The sequence below is a fragment of the Urocitellus parryii genome, chromosome 9 (assembly GCF_045843805.1).
Source record: "Urocitellus parryii isolate mUroPar1 chromosome 9, mUroPar1.hap1, whole genome shotgun sequence".
In the NCBI taxonomy this organism is placed as follows: Eukaryota; Metazoa; Chordata; class Mammalia; order Rodentia; family Sciuridae; genus Urocitellus; species Urocitellus parryii.
The window spans coordinates 20908690-20928940 of NC_135539.1; the positions used below are offsets into that span (position 1 = coordinate 20908690).

The 20251-nt window shown below is 49.9% G+C and overlaps 3 protein-coding genes across 4 annotated transcripts; 1 reads left to right on the forward strand and 2 right to left on the reverse strand.

Annotated features, from left to right (window-relative positions):
• Positions 1-1846: 1846 nt before the first annotated feature.
• Positions 1847-6442, reverse strand: Cd2bp2 (CD2 cytoplasmic tail binding protein 2). The gene is made up of 7 exons (XM_026400473.2): positions 6355-6442; positions 5717-5820; positions 5354-5489; positions 5053-5210; positions 4521-4956; positions 4332-4438; positions 1847-4245 (listed from the first exon to the last, which is right to left on the reverse strand). The coding sequence occupies exons 2-7, from the start codon at positions 5792-5794 to the stop codon at positions 4135-4137; spliced, it is 1026 nt and encodes a 341-aa protein (XP_026256258.1). The 5' UTR covers positions 5795-5820; positions 6355-6442; the 3' UTR covers positions 1847-4134.
• A 113-nt stretch (positions 6443-6555) lies between these two features.
• LOC113190923 (sesquipedalian-1-like) lies at positions 6556-8297 on the forward strand. 2 transcript variants are annotated; one of them, XR_013344364.1, is made up of 2 exons: positions 6556-7147; positions 7586-8297. XR_013344364.1 is itself a non-coding variant. In XM_026400474.2 (2 exons), exons 1-2 carry the CDS (start codon positions 6734-6736, stop codon positions 8239-8241), a joined length of 684 nt encoding a protein of 227 aa, XP_026256259.1. In that variant the 5' UTR covers positions 6556-6733; the 3' UTR covers positions 8242-8297. The 2 variants fall into 2 exon arrangements, 1 of the variants encoding a protein (XP_026256259.1); XM_026400474.2 differs by having other exon boundaries at positions 6556-6761.
• A 61-nt stretch (positions 8298-8358) lies between these two features.
• Positions 8359-19342, reverse strand: Tbc1d10b (TBC1 domain family member 10B). Its single transcript, XM_026400471.2, has 9 exons — positions 17986-19342; positions 15110-15209; positions 14694-14801; positions 14495-14601; positions 11055-11169; positions 10869-10934; positions 10475-10664; positions 9986-10140; positions 8359-9900 (listed from the first exon to the last, which is right to left on the reverse strand). The coding sequence occupies exons 1-9, from the start codon at positions 18909-18911 to the stop codon at positions 9214-9216; spliced, it is 2454 nt and encodes an 817-aa protein (XP_026256256.1). The 5' UTR covers positions 18912-19342; the 3' UTR covers positions 8359-9213.
• Positions 19343-20251: the final 909 nt, after the last annotated feature.

Genomic DNA, 20251 nt, shown 5'->3' on the forward strand with positions numbered 1-20251 from the left:
GTCATGTATAACTAATTAGAATAAAAATAAATAAACAAATAAAACTAAGGAAAAAACAAAAAACTTTACACCAAAATCAAATAATCCAATTAATCAATAGGCAAATGAATTAAACATTTTCCCTAGTTGTTTTCTGTTCCAGGATTTCTTCTGGGGATGTGGCTCAAGTGGTAGCGCGCTTGCCTGGCATGTGTGCGGCCCGGGTTCGATACTCAACACCACATACAAAGAAAGATGTTGTGTCCACTGAAAACTAAAAAATAATATTTAAAAAAATTCTCTCTCTCTCTCTCTCTCTCTCTCTCTCTCTCTCTCTCCTGTCTCTATCTTTAAAAAAAAATAGATTACCATAATACACTTCTTCTCAAAAGAAGAAATACAAATGGCTAACAAATATATGAAAAAATGTTCAATATCACAAGCAATTACAGAAATGCAAGTCAAAACTACACTGAGATTTCATCTCACACCAGTCTGAATGGCAGTCATCAAGAATACAAATTAGGGCTGGGGATGTGGCTCAAACGGTAGCGCACTTGCCTGGCACGCCTGCGGCCCGGGTTCGATCCTCAGCACCACATACAAAAATAGATGATGTGTCCGCCGAGAACTAAAAAATAAATATTAAAAAAAATTCTCTCTCTCTCTCTCTTTAAAAAAAAAAAAAGGATACAAATAAAAGCTGGAGAGGATGTGGAGGAAAAGGAACACTTTTACACTGCTGGTAAGATTGTAAATTAATTAGTACAACCACTATAGAAGACAGTAAGGAGGTTCCTCAAAAGACTAGATGTGGAACCACCCTATGACCCAGGTATACCACATCTTGGTATCTGTTATGATGAATTAAAGTCATCATACTACAGTAATACATGCATACCCATGTTTATAGCAGCACAATTCACAATAGCCAAACAATGGAAGCAGCCTAGATGACCATCAACGTATGAACAGATAAAGAAAATTGTTTTCCCTCATATGCAGAAACTAAAAAAAAAAAAAAAGGAAAAGGTGAGGGAACATTTTATAAAAATCAAAGGGAGATCAGTTACAGAGAGGGACCAAGAGGTTGGAGGGAAGGAAGGAGGATGTAAGGGATAGTGGTCAAATTATATTGTTATAGGGTGTGCATGTATGAATATGTAACAACAAATGCTATTATTATGTACAACCAAATGCACCAAACAAAAAATGGTAGCTAGGCATGATGGCATGTGCCTGTAGTCCCAGCTACTCAGGAGGCTGAGGTAAGAAGATCCTTTGAGCTAGAGTTCAAGATCAGCCTGGGCAACAATGAGGGCCCCTTCTTAAAAACAAAACCCAAAACTTATTCAAATAAAATTATAGTCACATTGGATGCAGTGACACACACCTGTAATCTCAGGAGGCTGAGGCAGGAGGATCAAGAATTCAAAGCCAGCCTCAACAACTTAGCAAGATCCTAAGCAACTCGGCAAAATCTTGTCTCTAAATTAAATATTTTTTAAAAAGGCTGGGGATGTGGCTCAGTGGTTAAGCACCCCTGGGTTCAATCCCAGGTACCAAAGTAAGTAAAAATAAATAAATAAAATTATAGCCATTAACTAGCTATATACCTTAATTAATTACACACATACACACACACATTTTTGTTTAAAGCAAAGGGGTGCTCAGTGTGCACCTTGGGATACAAGGCCCACATGGCAAGAAGCTTTCCCAATCCTAAATGCTAACAGAGTTGTATGGGGCCACAGGGAAAACTCTATTAGATGGCTTCCCAGGAGAGGCATACAGCTGGGTGGGTGCATGTTCATTTCCTACTGGGGCTGTATCAACTGACCACAAACTCAGAGGCTTAAAACAACACCAATTTATTCTTACAGTTCTAGAGGTCAGAAGTCCAGAGTGGTTTTCACAGGGCTAATGTCATGTCAGGGGGCTGCATTTCTTGGTGGAAGTTCTAGAGAAGAATGTTTTCTGCTTTTCCCAGCTTCTCCATGACACCTGCATCCCTTGACAAATGGCCCTTTCTTCCATCTCTGCAGCCAGTGGCATGAAGTCCTCCCCTCTCTCTTGCTGACCCTCATGACTTCCCTCTTTTACTCATAAATTCCACTGTGATTACATTGGGCTTACCTCAATGATTCAGGGTAATCTCTCTTCTCCAAATTAACTTTATCACATGTCCAAGTCCCTTTGCCATGTAAGGTAACATTCACAGGTTCTGGAGTTGAGGACACAGTTAACTTTGGGGGCCATTATTCTGCCCAATTCACATCAGTGAGGTGGATTCAGGAGGCTATAAGGGGAAGGTGACGTCAATTTTGGATAGCTGGAGTCTGAGGTGCCTACAGACATCCAGAGAGAATTGCCCTTAGCCTCCACATATTCATCAAATACTGACTAGGCACCTCTTAGGAGCCATTGGCCTGTAAAGGAGAATACTATTTCTTACAGTTTAAGAGACCTGCTTTTCACTTCTGAAGATTTTTTAAATCAATTACCTTTTAATCAATGACACAACTGTAACTGGCATCTTTTCTTTCTTATTGACACTCAAAATATCCTACTGCCAATGGTTTCTTGGAGCCAAGGAAATTCTGATCTCAGCTGACACTGGAGGAGGCCTTATAGTACAAGTTGGAGGGCTTGAGAGAATATTAAATGGACTGTGGGTGTAGCTCAGTGGCAGAGCATGTGCCTAGTAATGTGGCCCTGAGTTCAATGCCCCAGCCTCATGGGCAGAGGAAAGCCAGTATCCCCATCCAGTCTGGCCCCTATCTTTTCTAACTCTTAGCCAGGTTCTTGCTACCCTGGGGCTTTTTATCCTGTGCTCAGATCCCTTGCAATTAACAGACTCCATCAGAGCCACACAATGCTCAGCTCTGCTGCCCCATCAGGGTGGAGGAACTGGCCTCTCTCCAAGTATGCCTCAGTCAAGGAGTCAGGCCTGGTGGTTATCAGCTGAATGAAAACTTCTAAAAGACCAATCACCTAGGCTACAGGCCATCTCAATCAGTATCTGGAGGAGAAGTGTTTTACAACTCCCCAATAAATTCCAATGGGCAGCCAAGGTGGAAAAATGGAAAATCAATCTAAGTTGGTTCAAGTGAGGTGAGGTATAAGGCAGCACTGGTGGGGGTGAGGTCATTATATCCAGGCAGTAGAGTGATACCTGTCTCCTCCCACCAGCCCAGTTATCTGTTTTCTCTAAGTACTAGTCCCGGGCAAGACATATGTGGGAGCCCAGGAAATGTAAGCTATAGAGTCTCAAAGGCCAAGCAAAAAAGGCTTTGTGCCAAGAAAGGTCTGGGAAAGAAGCCCATTGGGTCTAGGCCAGCTTTCTGATTCACTGTATGACTTCCAGTAAGCTGTTGCCCCTCTCTGTGACTTTATAAAGCATGACTGGCCCAGGTGAACCTGAAAGGCCATATAAGCGTCACACAGTACACAGTTCACACTTCACCCAAGTGCAGTGAGAACTGCTACAAAAAATAGAGGAATCAGATTAGGAAAGGTATTGGTGCTTACCTCTGTGGGACTCTGGATGATCCTGACCTACCCATCCCACTTCTGTCTGACATCTAAGAAGATTAAGTGGGAAGACAGTGTGTAAGACTTCCTGCTCACCTTCAATACGGTTCCAAAGTCTTCCAGATATTCCCACCCCTCCAGCCCTAAAATCTCTGGTTCTGGGGCTCTATAACCTGGGAGATGTAAGGACAGAGAATCTGAGGTCCTGAAAGTCAAAGACCTAAAAACAGCAGAACAAGACTCCCCAGAAAAGACCGGAGAATAGAGTGTGAGAGATTCTTACATGGTGAGCAGAGTCTGGGTAGGCCACAGGACACCTGAGGTACCAGTTCTGCCACTGAGGGTGGTAAACAAAGGTGAGGTGGTCTAAGATATCAGAAACTTCCAAGGAGGAACTTCACGGAAGGAAACACTCAAGGACTGAAGCAAGGCCAAGGAGGCTATGGAAAAGGCCCCTGGCTTTTGGCCATTAGCACAGCCAAGGCCCTAATGCACACTCAACACTTTTATTGGGAAAGGGAAACTGAAAAGCAGCCTTCAATATCCTCACTGCTTGAGGCAGCTGGGCCACCTCCACCAAGTCCAGGAAAGAAGGGACCACCAAATTGGCCCTCAGCAGGCTCAGGTGTAGAGGTCAAAGTCAATGCGTTTGGAGTTATAGAACTGACCACCAGGGGGGTCCAGCTTCCGACAATAAACACCATCCGGGAAGTAGCCTTCATTCACCCAGGTCTGCAGGAAGAGAGGACAGAACTGGAGAATGCTGACAGGAGTCAGGGAAGGGAGGGACAAGGCAGAAGGAGGTAGGAGGGGCTTACCTGCATCTGGGCACTAGTAAAAGGCCCATATAGCTCGGCATCTCCTGTGTTCTCCCACTTATATTCCCACATCACATCCACCAGACCATCTCCTGGTGATTCTGCTTCTAAAATAACAGGCAAAGCCATTTGGGCCTCAAGTGCCCTGCCTCCTGCCCACAATACCCCTCCTCTGCCCTTCAAGCTCACCTCCTTTCTGGGTAGGGGTCGGGGTCTCGAGCTCTCCCTCTGTTACTTCCTCAGCAAACATGTCCAGGGAGGGTGTAGGTGTGGGGTCATGGGGTCCCTGAGTCCGGCACCCCAACCCCTTTAGACGCATAGCCAATCGCTCCCTTGTTTCCTGGTATACACCAAGGTTGCCTCGGGCCACCATCTGGTCGGCCAACCCAGAGAGCCGGTCTAGGCGCTGGGGGGAACTGGGCCTCCCAGGCCCCTTGCTGCCCCCTTTGCCTCCTCCTCGGGCCCCCAGACGCCTGAGTGCCCCAGCCACTGTCTCTCTTGGCAAGAGAAGCTCCAAAAGTCCCTCCAGGAGGGCTTGGGCACTCATTGGTGTTTGTCCCAGGCCATCCTCCTCCTCTGAGTCTGAGGCCTGGCGCTGATCAGGTGGCCGCTCCCTGATTTTCACCTGTAATAGAAATTATTACCCACCAACTGCCACTGGGGGCTTAGGCCCAGGACTTGCCACCCCCAGGCCTCAGCCATGCCAGCCCCTAGGCCACACCCAGTCAATGTTGTCCAGCCAGCTGTCACGGATCTGAGCATCCCGGTTCAAGAAGTAATTGCCATCAGCATCAAAATGGCCTTCCTCCATCTCTTCCTGCAGGTTGAAAGGTGTGATCCGCACACCTCCTTCACTGGGGAGAGTGGCTGCTTCCTGACCTGGACCAAAGATACAATTGCTCTATGCTATGTGTGTAAAAGACAGGAGCACCCTTTGCTCCACACTCCAAAAGCCCCTACTTGTCCCTCCAATAGAGTCAATTTTTTTTTTTTAACACAATCAATTCTTGGATATAGCTCACCTTCTACATCCTCGGAGGCCAGAATGTCATATTTGCTGGATCCCTCTTCATCATCGTCTTCCTCATCACTGTCCAAGGAGTGTTTGCCTTTGAAGCGGCTCCCAGGACCCCCTGCCCCAGCCACAGGGTCCACTAGCTGTAAGCAAGAATCAGCAAGTTAGAAATGCAGATTACTGGCTAATTACCCATATACTCCAGGATATGGTTCCAAGCTGAATATTTTCCAAACCTATTCCTCAAGAATGTGGAAAAACTTTTTTTTTTTTTTTTGACATTTCTCACTCCCCAGTTCTTTCTCTTCAGGCTTTTAGTTCCTCTTTTCCCTTCATACCTCCCCACAACACAAGAGTCTGGTCACCTCACCTTCTTCTTGGGAACACTGATTTCATCCTCCTCATCCTCATCGCCCACGCCCTGGAAGGTCACTTTCCTCTTTGGCATGATTGGGCAGAAGGACCTTTGTCCAGCTGAGCCAAAGGAAAGGATATGAAAGTAAGGGACCTGGGGGGGGGGGGGGGGAGCTCAGCGCGAGTCGGCCCCCCGCGCAAAAAAAAAAAAAAAAAAAAAATTTTCAATGGCATATGCCAAGTCGGGTTTGGGAGGGGAGCAAGTACAGAATCAAGAGTTGAAAGGGAGCTGGCAGCCAGGACGTCCCCTTGAAATTTGGTTTGGCTTCTGAAAGAGTTAGTGAGGCAGAAACAGAAGGACGGAAGCGCTAAGGATGCCCCTGTGGACCCTATGGGGTCCCCCATGCCGGATGAAAGGAGCCAGGCTCCCCACGTCATCATCCCCATATCAGTCTAGCGCGACCCGGCTCGACTGTCTGGTGACACCCGGTCCCCACACCCGCAGCGTCCACAGAGCCCGGGCGGGCCCAGGACCTGGCGCCCTACTCGCCCCGTTTCTCCTCTCGCTGAACTCCACGCGGCGACTCCCCCACCAAAAACTAGTCGGCCGGAAGAGCCATAGGGATTCAGGCAGTCTCACCCGCTCGCGCTCACCTGGGAATCCAGGAGAAAAAGGAAAAAAAGGAAAGATGCTTTGGCCAGGGATACATCCGGGGTATCGGCCTCTATCACCCGGAAGAGGACTGCGGAAGGCGCCCGAGGAGGCCGGAAGTGGCTTCACTCCAGTCAGTGGATTAACTGCAAGAGCGGGCGGAAGTGCGCGGTGAGTGAGGGAAGACACCCTCGCTGTCTTCCCCGCCAGAAGTGACGTAATCCGCGTGGCTGTAAAGACCAGAACAGTGGATATAAGAACGCCTAAACCGTGACCCGGCACGAGGGACGACCGGAAGAGACTTTGGTTCCCTCTTACAACAGGAGAGGCTCTGGAGAGAACGTAGAGCGCATTCTACTTACAGGGGCGCCTAGGGTCTGGATGGAGGACAAGAGTCCGAGCAAGGACAGTGAGTTCCTGCTCCAGTTTAAATTTTTGCAGGCACAGTTCGAGTCGCCCTTCCCCCAGGACTCTGCGCCCCTCACCATTTCATTAGATACTCTGGCTTCCCACTCCTAACATCCAGCTGTCAGTCTTCTCATAGTCTGAAAGCCGCGGCCTTGCTTTTGTCCGAGCGGAAGCCCTGCTCACCTAATAGCCCACCTGCGGGGCTTTAATGACCTTTGGGGTACTTTATGAACCTAGCTCCCTCTAGGACCCAGGGGAAGTCTTTTGCCCCACCCCTATTCCTTGGGCCAGTTCCTGGTTTCTTAGGTGAAAGAGCCATCATAGGAGAGGTGGCATTGGCACCGGTGCCCCATCCCTGGACAGAAGTCCCCGTTGCTCTCCTCTCAGGTACGCCTAGAAAAGGACAACAGTTGTTAAGAGCAAGCCTGTAATTCCAGCGACGCTGGAGGCTGAAGCAGGATTACAAGTTGAAGACCAGCCTGGGCAAATTAGCGAGACCTTGTCTCAAAAAAAAAAAAAAAAAAAAAAAAAAAAGGGATGTAGCTCCGTGATAGAGTGCCTTGGGTTCAGTTCCCAGTAACTACAGCTGCAGGAAGAAGCTCATCCCACCCCTTAGCTAACAAGGCCTGGTCACATCTGCCCAGGTGATTGGAATCTGGCCCCAAGAAGAGGTGGGAGGGATCTTGTCAGGACTACACCTGTTGCTATTGAGGACGGAGCCTCAATCTCCCTAGACCTAGATTGTCCGGGCAGAGCCTTCTGCAACTAGAAAGCAGCATGAGGCTCCCTCCAGGCAAACCAGGTGGACCACTTCTCTCTCCCCAGGGTTTTCTCCGTTTTGGATCACCATGAAACTACACCGAAAATCTGTGCTCAGTTTCTTCCATGAGTTCAGAACACAGGCACCAGACCAGGAGGGCATCTTGCTAAAGAAAGGAGCCCGAAACACCAGCTACCAACGCCGCTGGTTTATCCTCCGGGGAAACCTCCTTTTCTACCTGGAACACCAGGGAGACCACACACCACTGGGCCTTATCCTGTTGGAGAACTGCCAAGTGCAGCCATGCCTTAAGGCCACTGAACCCTATGCCTTTACCATACTCACCCCAGGGATACAGAGTGCATGTGGGCGGGCCTACAAGCTAGCAGCAGAAAACCAGGAAGAGCTGGAGGCTTGGCTCTGTGCCCTGGCTGGGGTGAGCTGGAGGCGACTGGATGGGCTGCTATCCCTGTTGGAAGCCCAGTATCGGGAGTTGTGCCAGGCAGCTGGCCAAAAACCCAACTCACCCCTAAAGAACCGTGACTTTGTAGCTACTCTCAGTGCCCCCTCCTGCTTCCAGGAATTGCACGAGCGCTTTGGGAAGGAGATACGGATGCTGAAGGCAGTGCATAGAGGGCTCCAGGCCAGTGACAAAGGAGGCAGTAGAGCCCAAACAAATCTGGAGCAGGAGCTTAACCAGTGTTTGTTGATCAGTGACTGAATGATGGACCAAAGGTCAGCAGACTGCTTCAGCAGAGACCCAGGTCATGGCTCTCTCCTTCCTCCCTAATTCTTATCCCCCAAACCCCTTCATCAAATAACAAGGCGGGACACAGGCCCAGGTACAACAGCAGGTTCTTTTTCCGGTTCCTCAAAGCGTCGCAAGGGATGGGAGATGAGACAGAAGAGAATGTAAACATTGGATTCCACCCCTTGGAGCTCAAGGGAAGACCCCTTACTCAAGAGCTTGAGGGTTGGAAGGGAACAAGATGAAGGAGTGGGGGGATCCTGGTGAGACAAAGCAGAGGCCTGAGAATATAAAGCAAGGTGGGTAAGGGAGGAGAGCAGAATGAGCATGGGAGGGGAAGTGGGGGACATTTCCTATTTCAGTGCATGTCCCCTTAAATAAATTGGAGTGCAGGAGAACTGAAAGACAAAAGACAGAGCGGGCACCCCCCATCCTGGGCCAACCCGGTCCTCTGTACATAATTACAACACAGAGATGTTCAGAAGTAGAATGAGGAGAGTCTTGGCCCCCAGAAAGGAAGTGGGGGAGACAGGCAGGGCCAAAGAAGGGAAAAGGAACCCAGCTCCACCTCATGAGTAAAGGGAGCCACTGGAGTGTAAGAATCTGCAGACTGCCAACTGCTATTGCCAAGAATCACCCTGTGGTGACTGGAGGCCAATCAGGACAGCACCTGGGAGGGGACCTCAGAGGGAACTGGCAGGAGTGACAGAGACCCCAGCTGGGTCTAACTGGAGGCAAGAGTCTCCAGACTTGGTCACAGCTGCCCCATGCACTGTGGCTGTCCTGGCTATGTAGGTATCAGCAGCTGGCAAGGAGATGGGAAGTCAAGCCACTTTCCTCATAAAGAGGGACACCTGCTGAGGGGCTTGGGGAGCACCCCAGGCCAGTCCTTCTCTTGGCTGAGGGGAAAAGAGAGGGGCCATGCAGTCCAGCCCCAGGCAGAGGTCAGAAGTAAGCATCCTGCCGGGCTTCAGCTACTGAGGACCTGTCCCCACCATCCTGGGGTGCTGGGGGCCCATCTGCCTTTCGACGCAGTGAAATCTTCCGGCCTTGGCCCTTCTTCTCTTGCTTCTGCCTTTCCTTCTCCTGTTTCTGTTGCTCCTTCTCCTGTTTCTGCCTCTCCTTCTCCTGCTTCTGCTGTTCTTTCTCCTGCTCTTTTTCCCACTTCTGCCTCTCCTTCTCCTGCTTCTCCCGCTCTTTCTCCTGTCTCTGCCGCTCCTTCTCCCGCTCTTTCTCCTGTTTCTGCCGCTCCTTCTCCTGCCGCCTGGTTTCCTTGCTGGGACCCAGAGGGGTGCTGTTGCCAGTAGGTGAGGGAAGGGATGGATGCAGTCCCTCGGCAGTGACAACTGGCCCTGGGGCAGGCCCAGCACTGGCCCTGCGGGCAGGAGGGGGTGGGGAGGGGACCCCTCCAGCTGCCCGGGAGCCTCGGCTCTTGAGGCCGGGGAGACTGAGTAGGCTGGAGGAGGGGCCCAAGGGTGGCTGTTGCCGCCTTCGCTCTTCATGGATGGCCCGGGAGCCATGTAGTCTCCGTGAAGGCCGATATTGTAGCTCTCCCCGTGTTTCCCTCCACTTCTTCAGCTGGGCTGCATTTTCTCGCTCAATTAGTGCTTCCGTCACTGGGAGGTTGGTTACCTAAACAAAGAGGAAATGGGTACCATAATGAAGATCATGGGAATGTGCTCAAGCAGGTAGGGGTGTGCTGAGGCTCAATTCCTACCTCGTGTACCAAGAAGTCCTCTTGCATGCACTGTTGGGGCAGGTTGCGCAGTTGCTCCATGGTTTCATACATGCCTTGGCAAGAACGCAGCTTCTCCACTGAGCCTAGTGTGTGTCGCAGCAAGACCAGGGCCACCCGGAAGATGATCTTAACACCTGCAAGATCAGAGAGGAGAACATGGGGGATCCAGGCCTGGGATCTCAGCCTGTCTCAATTATGAGGGACTTACAGACCCTATCTCTGTCTACTGTCAACCTTATAGATGAGAAAATTGAGGTTCCAAGAAGGGAAATGAGTTGCAATGGGTATTATATTCCTGGGAGGGAGAGCAGGCTCTAGGTTGGTAACTTAACCAAGACCAGGCCTGTTTTTCCAGGCTGGGGCAATAAGTTCCTTTTGTCAATGGTCTGCCAGAAATGTAACAGGACCATCTGGTAGCCACCATGCAAACCCCAGTTCCCTCATAAGCTTGGATGGCCATGGAAGTACCTTCACAGAAAAACATGTCCCAGACGCGAAGCACTGAAGCCCAAGGCAGGGTGCGGGCAAAGATGCACATGAACCATTCTGTCATGTAGAGCACGGGGTCAATGCGCTGTCGCCGTAGGTGCCGATGTGCCAGTGGGGAAGCCCGGCGCAAGAGTGCAAAAAAGATTTCTCCATCCAGCTGAATGGCCTCCTAGAGGTGGGAAGAGCCATGAGAAGAAGTCCAGCCTGCTATGGCACCCTTGAAGTAGAATCAACCCTGACAGGGGATCCTCATCTCAGTGGTAAGAGGCCCAGAGGAAAGGGATAGAAGGGCCAGGGTGTGGAAGGGCAAGGAGCTCCCTGCAGCCTTAAGGAAAAGTGACAGCCCTGATGCACCCAGCCTCCAGAAACTCACCAGCCCTGCACTGTAGTAACCAGGAAGATACTTGTCACAGATCTGCACCAGGCACCAAAACGCTTGCTGAGAAGGGCAAAAATAAGGAGGGAGGAGTGGGGCCTGAGAGGCATGGAGTAGGCAGCTCCCCCATTACCACTATAGGCCAAGATCCTCCCACCACCCAACCAGGACCACTGTGCTGACCTCAGCAGGCATGTGCATGAGCAGCACTGCAGCCACTGGGGCCTGGGCCTGGCAGTAGCCCTCATCAGGCCGGTAGATGGTGTAGGCCTTCAGAATTCGGTACAGGTCCTGTTGCCTGTGGGGATTGCAGAGGATGGCAGCTGCAGGAGTCGGAAGCTCTGTCCAAAACCAAACCTACTCCCAACAATCCCAGCCCAGACCTCTCCTACATCCAGTTCCAGATGAACCTTAGAGCTTTACCACCACATTCCTCTATCCACCTTCCAGGCCCTGCCTAACAAGCTTAAACCAAAGCTTCAGCCCACAATCAACATTCTAGGCACCAGCCTTCCACCCTCAGCTGCACACCCTACATGTTCTCTACTGATTCCCCAGCACAGGCTGTGTTCTCTCCATCTGCCACCAACCAATTTTCAAGGTCATTTTCTCCAGGAAGCATTCAACATCCACAGAATCAGCCTTCCTCTAGCGCTATCTGAATGTTTTTTATCACCCCAGAACAGGAGCTCTCTTGAAGCAAGGCCTGCCTTATCCCATCACACTGGATGTCATCAACTCTCCTCTGCACACCCAGTAGGTCCTGGTTCTTGGTGCAGGCCTGGAAGCTAAGTGTGCCTCAGAACTTTCTCTTGTTTCTGCATCAAAAAATATCTCTATCCTATACCTGCTCCACTTCCTTACAGATGCCCCTTTGTATCTGGGAATTCCATCCCCTCACTGCTACATCAGAAAAGAGTCTTCCTTATTCCCTATGGCTAAGTCACCAAGTCCGAGCAATGCTACATCCTGAATTCCATTCATGTCTGTTCTCTCTCTCTCCCTCCACCTCCACAGCCACTTCCAGCCTAGGCCTCCATCTCTTGCCCAGAAAAACGTAACAACCTCCCAGATCCTCTCACTGCCTCCAGTCTCACACATAGACCTAACACTGCCTATAATATCTTTGTCCCAAATCCAGTCATTCATGTATAACATTTGTCTTATCTGCATAGCACTCCTACTATTTAATATTTTTTCTCTACTTTGCAAAAGCAACCATGAAATGACAAGTTTGATATGGATATTTTACCTAATACATATTAAAATAAACACAGAACTTCCACAAGCTCCCACTCTATACCCACCCACCTGCCTGCTTCTGTGTCCCTGCCTTCTCCCCTGTTGCTATGGGTAAATTGTCTGTGATCCTGGCCAAGCACAGCCTTTCCAGTTGGGTTCTGGATCCCACCCCCATTCGCCTACACAAGCCATCAATCCAGCAACACTGCCATCTCTCCTGCATCATCAATTTTTCTCTCACTACTGAACCATTCCCAACATGCTATTATTTCTACTTGTTTAAAAACTGTCCCTTGACCACACTGTCCCTCCTAATAGCACACTTTTTTTTTTTCCTTACCTAGTCAGTAAGACAGACTGTCTTCAATTCCCACCTCCCACCCCTAATCCTCTCTGCAGGCTTTTATCCACTGCTGCATGAAAAACTGCTTCTATCAAGTCACTAATGACCTATATAGTATTAATGACCTGGATAGGTCAATTTTTAGGCTTGACTTACTTGACCCCTCAGCAGCATTCTCACAGCAGATCCTTGAAACCCTTCTTCACTTTGCTTCCAAGAATCACACTTTCCCAGTTTTCTTCCTGCCTCTCTAGCTTCATGTTCCAGTCTCCTTTACTGCTTCTTTCTCATCTTTCCATTTTCAAAAACACTGTAGCTTCTGAGCTCAATTCTTGGACCATATCCTTTTGCATCTACACTTGCAGCCTTGGTGACCTCATCCAATCCCATGGGTAAGAGCCAGTCCCTCTCCATAAGGTGATACTCTCAATTTCCAATTTATCTCCAGTTTAAACTTCTCCTCTGAGGCTGGGCATGGTGGCCTACACCTGTAATCCCAGCAGCTTGGGAGGCTGAGGCAGGAGGATTGCAAGTTCAAAGCCAGCCTCAGCAATTTAGCAAGGCCCTAAGCAACTCAACAAGACCCTGTCTCTAAATTAAATATAAAAAAGGGCATTGGTTAAGCACCCCAGTACCAATAAATAAATAAACTTCTCCCCTGAAATCCAGACTTGTATAGATTATAGATCCAATTTAAAACTCCATCTGGGTGTCCAATGAGTATTTTAAAATTAACATTCCAAAACTGAGCTCCTAATATGCCCCCAAACCTATGTTTCCTCCAGTTTTCCCCATCCATGCTAGTCAATAGCAGCTTCATTCTTGGAGTCTCTCAGGCCAAAAACCAAGTGAGTACCCTTAACTCCTCTCTCACACATCACATTTAACCATTAACAAATCCTTTTGATTCTACCTTCAAAATAGATCCAGAATCCAACTACTTGTCCTCTTTACTTTCATTGCTACCATCCTATCTATCATCATCCCTCCTGGATGGTCTGGTTTTGCCCTTGTCTCTGTATGGTCTGTTCTCAACACAGCAACCAGAATGATCCTCTTAAAACATTTAAGTCAGATGTGATCACTTTTGTAACCCCATCTCCACTCACATTCTCTATTCTCCTTTCTTGCTTTAAATTCCTCTTTAATACCACCACTTCACATATAGTACACTTTCCTTCTTTTTCTGATATAGTGCCCATTCCCACTAGAACAAACATACCCCATGAGGACCAGAGTTTTTGCCTTTTTGTTCACCTCCATCCTTTATGATTAGAACAGTACAATAAGTATTGTTCGCTTGTTTTAACTCAATAGGTATTGTTAAAAGATGACCTATAGCCAGGTGTGGTGGCACGTGCCTGTAACCCCAGCAACTCGGAAAGCTGTGGCAGGAGGATCACAAGTTCAAGGCCTGCCTCAGCAATTTAACGAGACCCTGTCTCAAAAAGGACTGGGGATACAGCTCAGTGGTTAAGCACCCCTGGGTTCTAACCTCAAAGAGGAAAAAAAAAAAAAAAGATGTACTTATTGATAAAAAAAAAAGTTCATCTGAGAATCTCTTGCATCTCTTGCATACTACTAGGGAGCGCATACATATCATCTTGAGGAAGATTAGCCCACAGAACAAATATCCAAGTGCTCTGGCCTAATACTAAGAACTTGGCTGTTGATGATCTGGCCGTAAACTTCTTTTTCAGCCTCAGTTCTACCCAATCCCACTGCCCAGACACAACTGACACAACCCCCCAAGCAGGAAACCCCCACCTCACATTTCCCATCTATCCTTCAAAACCAAGCTCAATGCAACCTCTTCAATGTGCCCTTGATGTGCACACACACAAATACACAACAACATCAGACTAGAGTCTCCCTCCTGGAGGAGAGACTTCCTTTAACGTGACCTGACACCCAAAACATTAAAGATGACTCTTCTATAAGTCCTGGAGGGCAAGAACTGCTTTCAATCCAGTCTTATATCTACCTGGATCCTTCAACGAATATTTGTTGACTGATCCACATAGTCAGGCCTCCTTACCCATGCCCCCCTCGAGCAGCAAACATCTCATGGAAAGGGAACTGGCGGTGCAGGTCTTTCTCAATCACATCCAGCCACTTGGGGTCCCCAGGGGCCCGTTCCAGCTCCTGTAGTGGGACAGCAGGGATTATCTCAGGATCTGGAGGAGCTGACACACCTTGCATAGCCACATGTCCCCATACCCTGGAGCTGCACGCACCTCAAATTTGCCCGGGTTCTGCTCCAGGAGTTCCTTGCTATTAGACAGGTATTGCCAGGCCTTGGCTCTGAGGGAGGAGGGGATCCCCTTCCGGCAGCGCAGTTTGACCTAAGGCACAGTGGCAGCCAGGGGGATAGCTTCAGAGGCTGGCACAGCCCCCGAGCTTTCCCCAGCATTTCCTCAGACTCCCTGAGACAGTCCTCCAAATGTCAGATTTTACTCCACTGGACCTGGCCTGACCTTCTACTTAAGGCCTGACCTTCTACTTAAAGTTCTTCTTACCCCCAGGGCCCACGTACTACCTATCCCCAATGTGGTCCAGGGGGCACATATTATCAGTTTCCTGAGCTTCCAAGGAACACATGCCCTCCCCAACCCTTATATGTTACCCAGCCCACCACACAACCCTCTCAAACCTTCTGGAAACGCCGTGACAGCCACTTATCCCAGTTATTGAACATCTCCAGCCATTTGAGCTCCCGCTGCCGAGCCACATCCACAGGAATGGAGCTCTCTCTGCAGGATGGGGTAGGGGAGCATGGAAGGGGTCAGTAACAATAGTATAAAACCTGAGCTACTGGGAGAATTGAGCCGGTCACCTTACTAAGCTCAAATGATAAAATGGACTTCTTGTGAGCTACTAAAATCAGAATGTTTGGTCATTTGGCCATCCAAGGCCCTAGTCATATTAATAGGGATTGCTTCCCTATAGGATCTCTATACAGAGGTCATGTTCAAAGCCTACCCATTTTTGGCAGGTCAAAATTTGAGGAACAAGTATAGAATATTTAAGTCACATTTTGCATAGCTTTACCACTTATTCATTGTGTGACCTTGGGCAAGTCACTTAATTTTTATAAGCCTCAATTTCCTCATTTATAAGGTAGAGAGAATAACAGTATCTACCTGAAGGAGTTTGTTGAAAGGTTATATGAAATAACACACAGCAAGAATCTAAATAATAGCAATTATTATCTATCAAATAAAAACACAAGATATGTACTTCTTTGTCTCCTTAGGAGCAACTGCCTGAATTTCATTCTTTCAGACTCTTGAGATCCCTTGGACCACCTGGGATTTCCTCTACCACCACCTCTCTGAAATCTCCCCAGGTTCCCAAATAAAGTCCTCATTGCCTTGTTTGCTCACCATTGTCAGAGTTTCTTACTAAAGTGCCCATCTGTCTTGAAACAGTTACTTGTAGCAGCCAGTACCAGAAGATACAAGAAAGAGCTCCAGTCTTAGAAAACAGATAGGCCTAAGCTCAGAACTTAGAAGCTGGGGAGTCTTGGCAATGATAACCTGTTTAACCTGAGTCTCTTCCTCAGCTATAAAAAGGGATGCTACCAGCTACAAAGTTATGAGGAGACTATTGAGAAAATTTATATAAAGTATACTGTTAAAGGGTCTCATTATAGTTTCTTTTGTTCCAGAAGTTCCTAAACAGGGACATCTCTCATTAATCTCTATCGTATGCAGTTCCAAACTCTACTAAGAGCTGGGAAGAGGAGGATACCTTTCTTCCCACAAGAACATCACACCTTAAGGGGAGATATGGAAATGCAATAACAAAGATGCACACAAGAGGCATGTAATTGCAGTGGGAGCAGTGGATATCAGGGAAGGCTTCCTGCAGGAGAGGACATCTGAAGTAAATCATGATTGAATGGAAATGAGCAGGCAATGAAGGCTAGCAGATAGGACAGCCTGAAAACAAATGACAAGAAGTTCAACAGTACCACAGCACAAAGTGCCTGAGGAGGAGTGGTGGGAAATCAGAACAGAGAGGCTAGCGTGGCTGGACAATAAGGGGCCTATGTGTAGGCTGAAGAGCTTAAACTTTACCCTATAGATGACAGGGAGCCATGAAAAACTTGAAGAGCTTTCAAGATAATGTGTGCCACAGCTAGCCTTGCCCCCAAGAGAAAGATTTCTCTGGCATGAAAGAAGAGACTTTGGAAAGACAAAATTACAAAGCAGAGAAAGAGCAACTAGCACAGTGCCTAGCACACAAAAAGAACTCTCTAAAATTTAATTCAGCCCAAATTCCTTAGGACAGCCTGGAAAGAACCATTGGTCACACAGATCTACATTATTTGAGGGAGAGAATTTACTCACTGCTTTGTTTCTTCCTCTATAAGCTGAGTACAAACATGCACCCATATGTGTTGGAAAGCACCAAAGTCAAACTTCAGTTACCTTCCCCTCATTGGACAAAGAATGTTGGTGCTTAATCAAAAGTTTCCTGATTTTTGTTAGCTTATACATCCTGTTTGCAATACCCTCCCAAAAGCCTTCCCCCACCCCCAACCCACAGTCATGACTAAATCCAATTCATTCTTCATGATTCAGACCATTTTCAGCTGAATTCCCAAACGAGGTAAGAGGCACCTTCCCCAGGTGTTTACAAAACCATATGATGAGCTCTGGGCTAAACCTGATTATATTGAAACCAACTGTTTAAGTTTTCATCTCTACCTCCAGATGAACTCTTTGAAAGGATTACTTTATCCTTAATATGCAGCACAGGGCCTTGCACCTGTGTGCTCAGGCAATACTGTAGGTGAACTGACCAGCAGGTTAAGGGGACACAGGAATAATGGGACAGGATACAGAGAGAGAAGGAAGAAGACAGAAGCCATCACACCCCCACTTCAGGAGTGACTCAGGCCCCTGGAAGGAACTAGGAAAGAGTAAGGCGGGCTGGGGAGATGAGGAAATGGGGAAGAGGCTTTCCCCACCCCCTTTCCTTCAGTGAAAACAAGACAGACTGTCCTGTTTCCCAGAGGGGCCCTGCCTTCAAGGTCTCCCCTCCATCCAGACTTCCCCACCTCACTATGCAGAAGGAGAAAATGCCTGCATCCCTCCAGACTCTGCCCATAAGTGACCAAAGGTCAATACCAAAACCTCCTGCCCAAGTAACTTTCCATAATATATAGTATGTAGCTGGAGTTTCAAATCAAGGAGCTGGGATGAGTTTAGGTATCATTTCATTCAACCCTTCTGAGGAGGAAACTGAGGCACAGAAACCGGGACACCACTAGCTCAAGGACACACAATGCACCAAAGCAAGGTCTAGGCTTAAACTCAGCTGTCCTGACTCCTGGGTCCAAAACTCGAATATGCCAGTGTCACAGAAATCCCAGGATGCTCTAGGTGCCACAGCTCCCTTTAACCACCCCCTGGATCTTCAGAGGAGGCTGGACAGCCAGAGCCAGGCCAAGGTGTATCATTTCCCCTCCCCCAACCTGTTTCCCCAGGTAGTCCCGCAGGGTGCCCACTGAGTACTCACAGGCTGCCCGAGTACTGGCTGCCCCCAAGGAAGCCATACTTGTCCGTCTTGCGCAGGGCCAGCCCATTTATCTCCGAGTCTGAGCCCATGGAGCTCACATCATCTGCCAAGGACTCCAAGGTTCCAGACATTAGGCTCACAGAGTCCAAGTAGCTCAGGGTGTCCGGGGCCTGCCCTCGAGGCCCAGAGATGCCAGGTCCCAGGCTGGACGTGGAGCCCAGATCTTGAGAGTTTTCAGCAGGCTCTGGAGCTGGGGTCACTGTCACGACCGCTACCGGAGCTTCACACGTCCCCGGAGGGCCTGTACCAGGCCCTGAGGGGTCCTCAGGAGCCTGTCCTGCTGATGCTGATGTTGCTGTTGCACCTCCATGTCCACTTGTCACCTGTCCTGCTGCACCCCGTGCAGTCACTCCTGAGGCCACTGTGGTTCCTGGCTTAGGGGCAAGCGGGGGTTTGGCGGTCAGGGCCCCAGGTGCCGTTCTGGAAGGGGTCCTGGTGGGGGTCCCAGTGGAAGTTCCTGGTCCTGGAGCTGGTGAGGTTCCAGCCTCCTCCGTCTTCGGAGAGTCTGCACCTGAGGCCAAAGCCACGGACGTCTCGGCTCCTGCTACTGCAGCCGGCATGGGGAGCTCTGGGTCGGGGGGTACCTGCGTCTCCGGGGCTTCAGGTGAGGCCTCCAAAGTAAGCACCCCCACCGTGCTGCCTGCGACCTCTGGAGCCAAGATCGGGGCCGGCCCCGGGACCCAGGCGGGCCGCGCCTCCCCGGGGGCCACCAGGGTGACAGGGGCCGAAGTGGCCGTAGTCACTGGCGGTCCCGAAGCCACCACCACGACGGGCCCGGCCCGGGAACTCCGGGGCGGTGGCGATGGGGCCGCGGGGGCACCATGACGGCGCGGCGGGGCCACCAGGGGCGCCCGGCCCGTCTCCATAGCCGCGGGCCGCCCCTCACATCCCCCCCGCCGGGGAGGCCGCAGAAGGCGCCGCCCCTCAGGCCGCCGGAGCCGCCCGTAGGGAAAGGGGAGAGGGCGAAGGGCGCGGCTCGGCGCGCGCCGGAGGCGGGGCGGCGCGCGGGAAGCAGCCGGGAGAGCGAAGGCGGGGCAGGGGTCTGGGGGCGCCCAGCGCCAGGGTCTTGCTCGTGCCCTCTCACCCCCTCGCGCGCTCTCGCCGCCGCCCCCTCCCTCCTGCTAGGGGCGAGCTGCCGACGCCGCGCTTGCGCACACGATGCAGAGCCGGCGGAGCCGCTAGCGTCTCTGCTTTCCACGCCTGCGCGCGGGTCGGCCCATCGCGCCCCTTTTTTCTCCCGCCTCCTCAGAGGACTTGGACGAATAATAGGAGAGAAGGATCTGGGTTCCTGCCAATAGATGGAGGAGTGGGTGGAGTTGGAGGCGGGGAGGGGGGTGGGTATTCTGGAAAGAGGAAACGGAGAAGGCAGACGGCTATAAGACCAATCAGAGGGTGAGTAAGGGAAATAGGAGGGACCAATGAAGTAACCAATAGAAAAGCGGGGACCTGAACCTCCTGGCCAATAAACATGGGTGAAGAGTGAACGACCACGGAAGGGCGGGGAAGGAGGCAGAGCTGTGAGGTATGAAGAGGGGCCTGACAGCGTTCTGGCTAATAGGAATGATCAAAAGGGAGCCAATGAAAAGAGGAGTAAGCGGTCAAATTGACAGTGACATCTATTTGGGCGGTGACAGACAGCATCCACAGTCAATAGAAATAGCTGAGAAATTCTTTAGGTCTCCCAAAATGGTCAGGAAGGAATGAGAGTTGAGGGAAGGCGGGCCAAGCTTGCGATTTATTCGCCTTGTCAGCCAATAATTGTTTTCTTCCACTTTGCCAACAGTGAAGAAAGATAGATAGCTGTATCAGCCAATGGTAGCATTGAAGGGGCAGGGATGTTTCCCAGCAGGCGGTACCAGCCTAGTGACAGTCGGTGACAACCGGAGACAAGCGCCAGAGGGGGGTAACAGTTGGTGACAGCGCAGAGAAGGGGCGGGGGGAGGTAATGAGTGTGGCTCTTAACAAATAAGAGTGCCACGCTGCCCTTCCTGTGTCCTTTCTGGGACCCCATTATTCATTGAGCTCTTGAGTTCTCCTCTCTGGTGGTCTCTGAGGCTCTGAGCCCCACCATGGATCCAATGCCCTGATCCAGTACTCTCCACCTCGCTATCTCTAATTCGACTATTTGGAGTTCCCAATTTTTCAAGAGGCCCATCTCTCTACACCTTCCATTTCCTGTAGGAATCCCAAGCCCTAACTCCCTCTC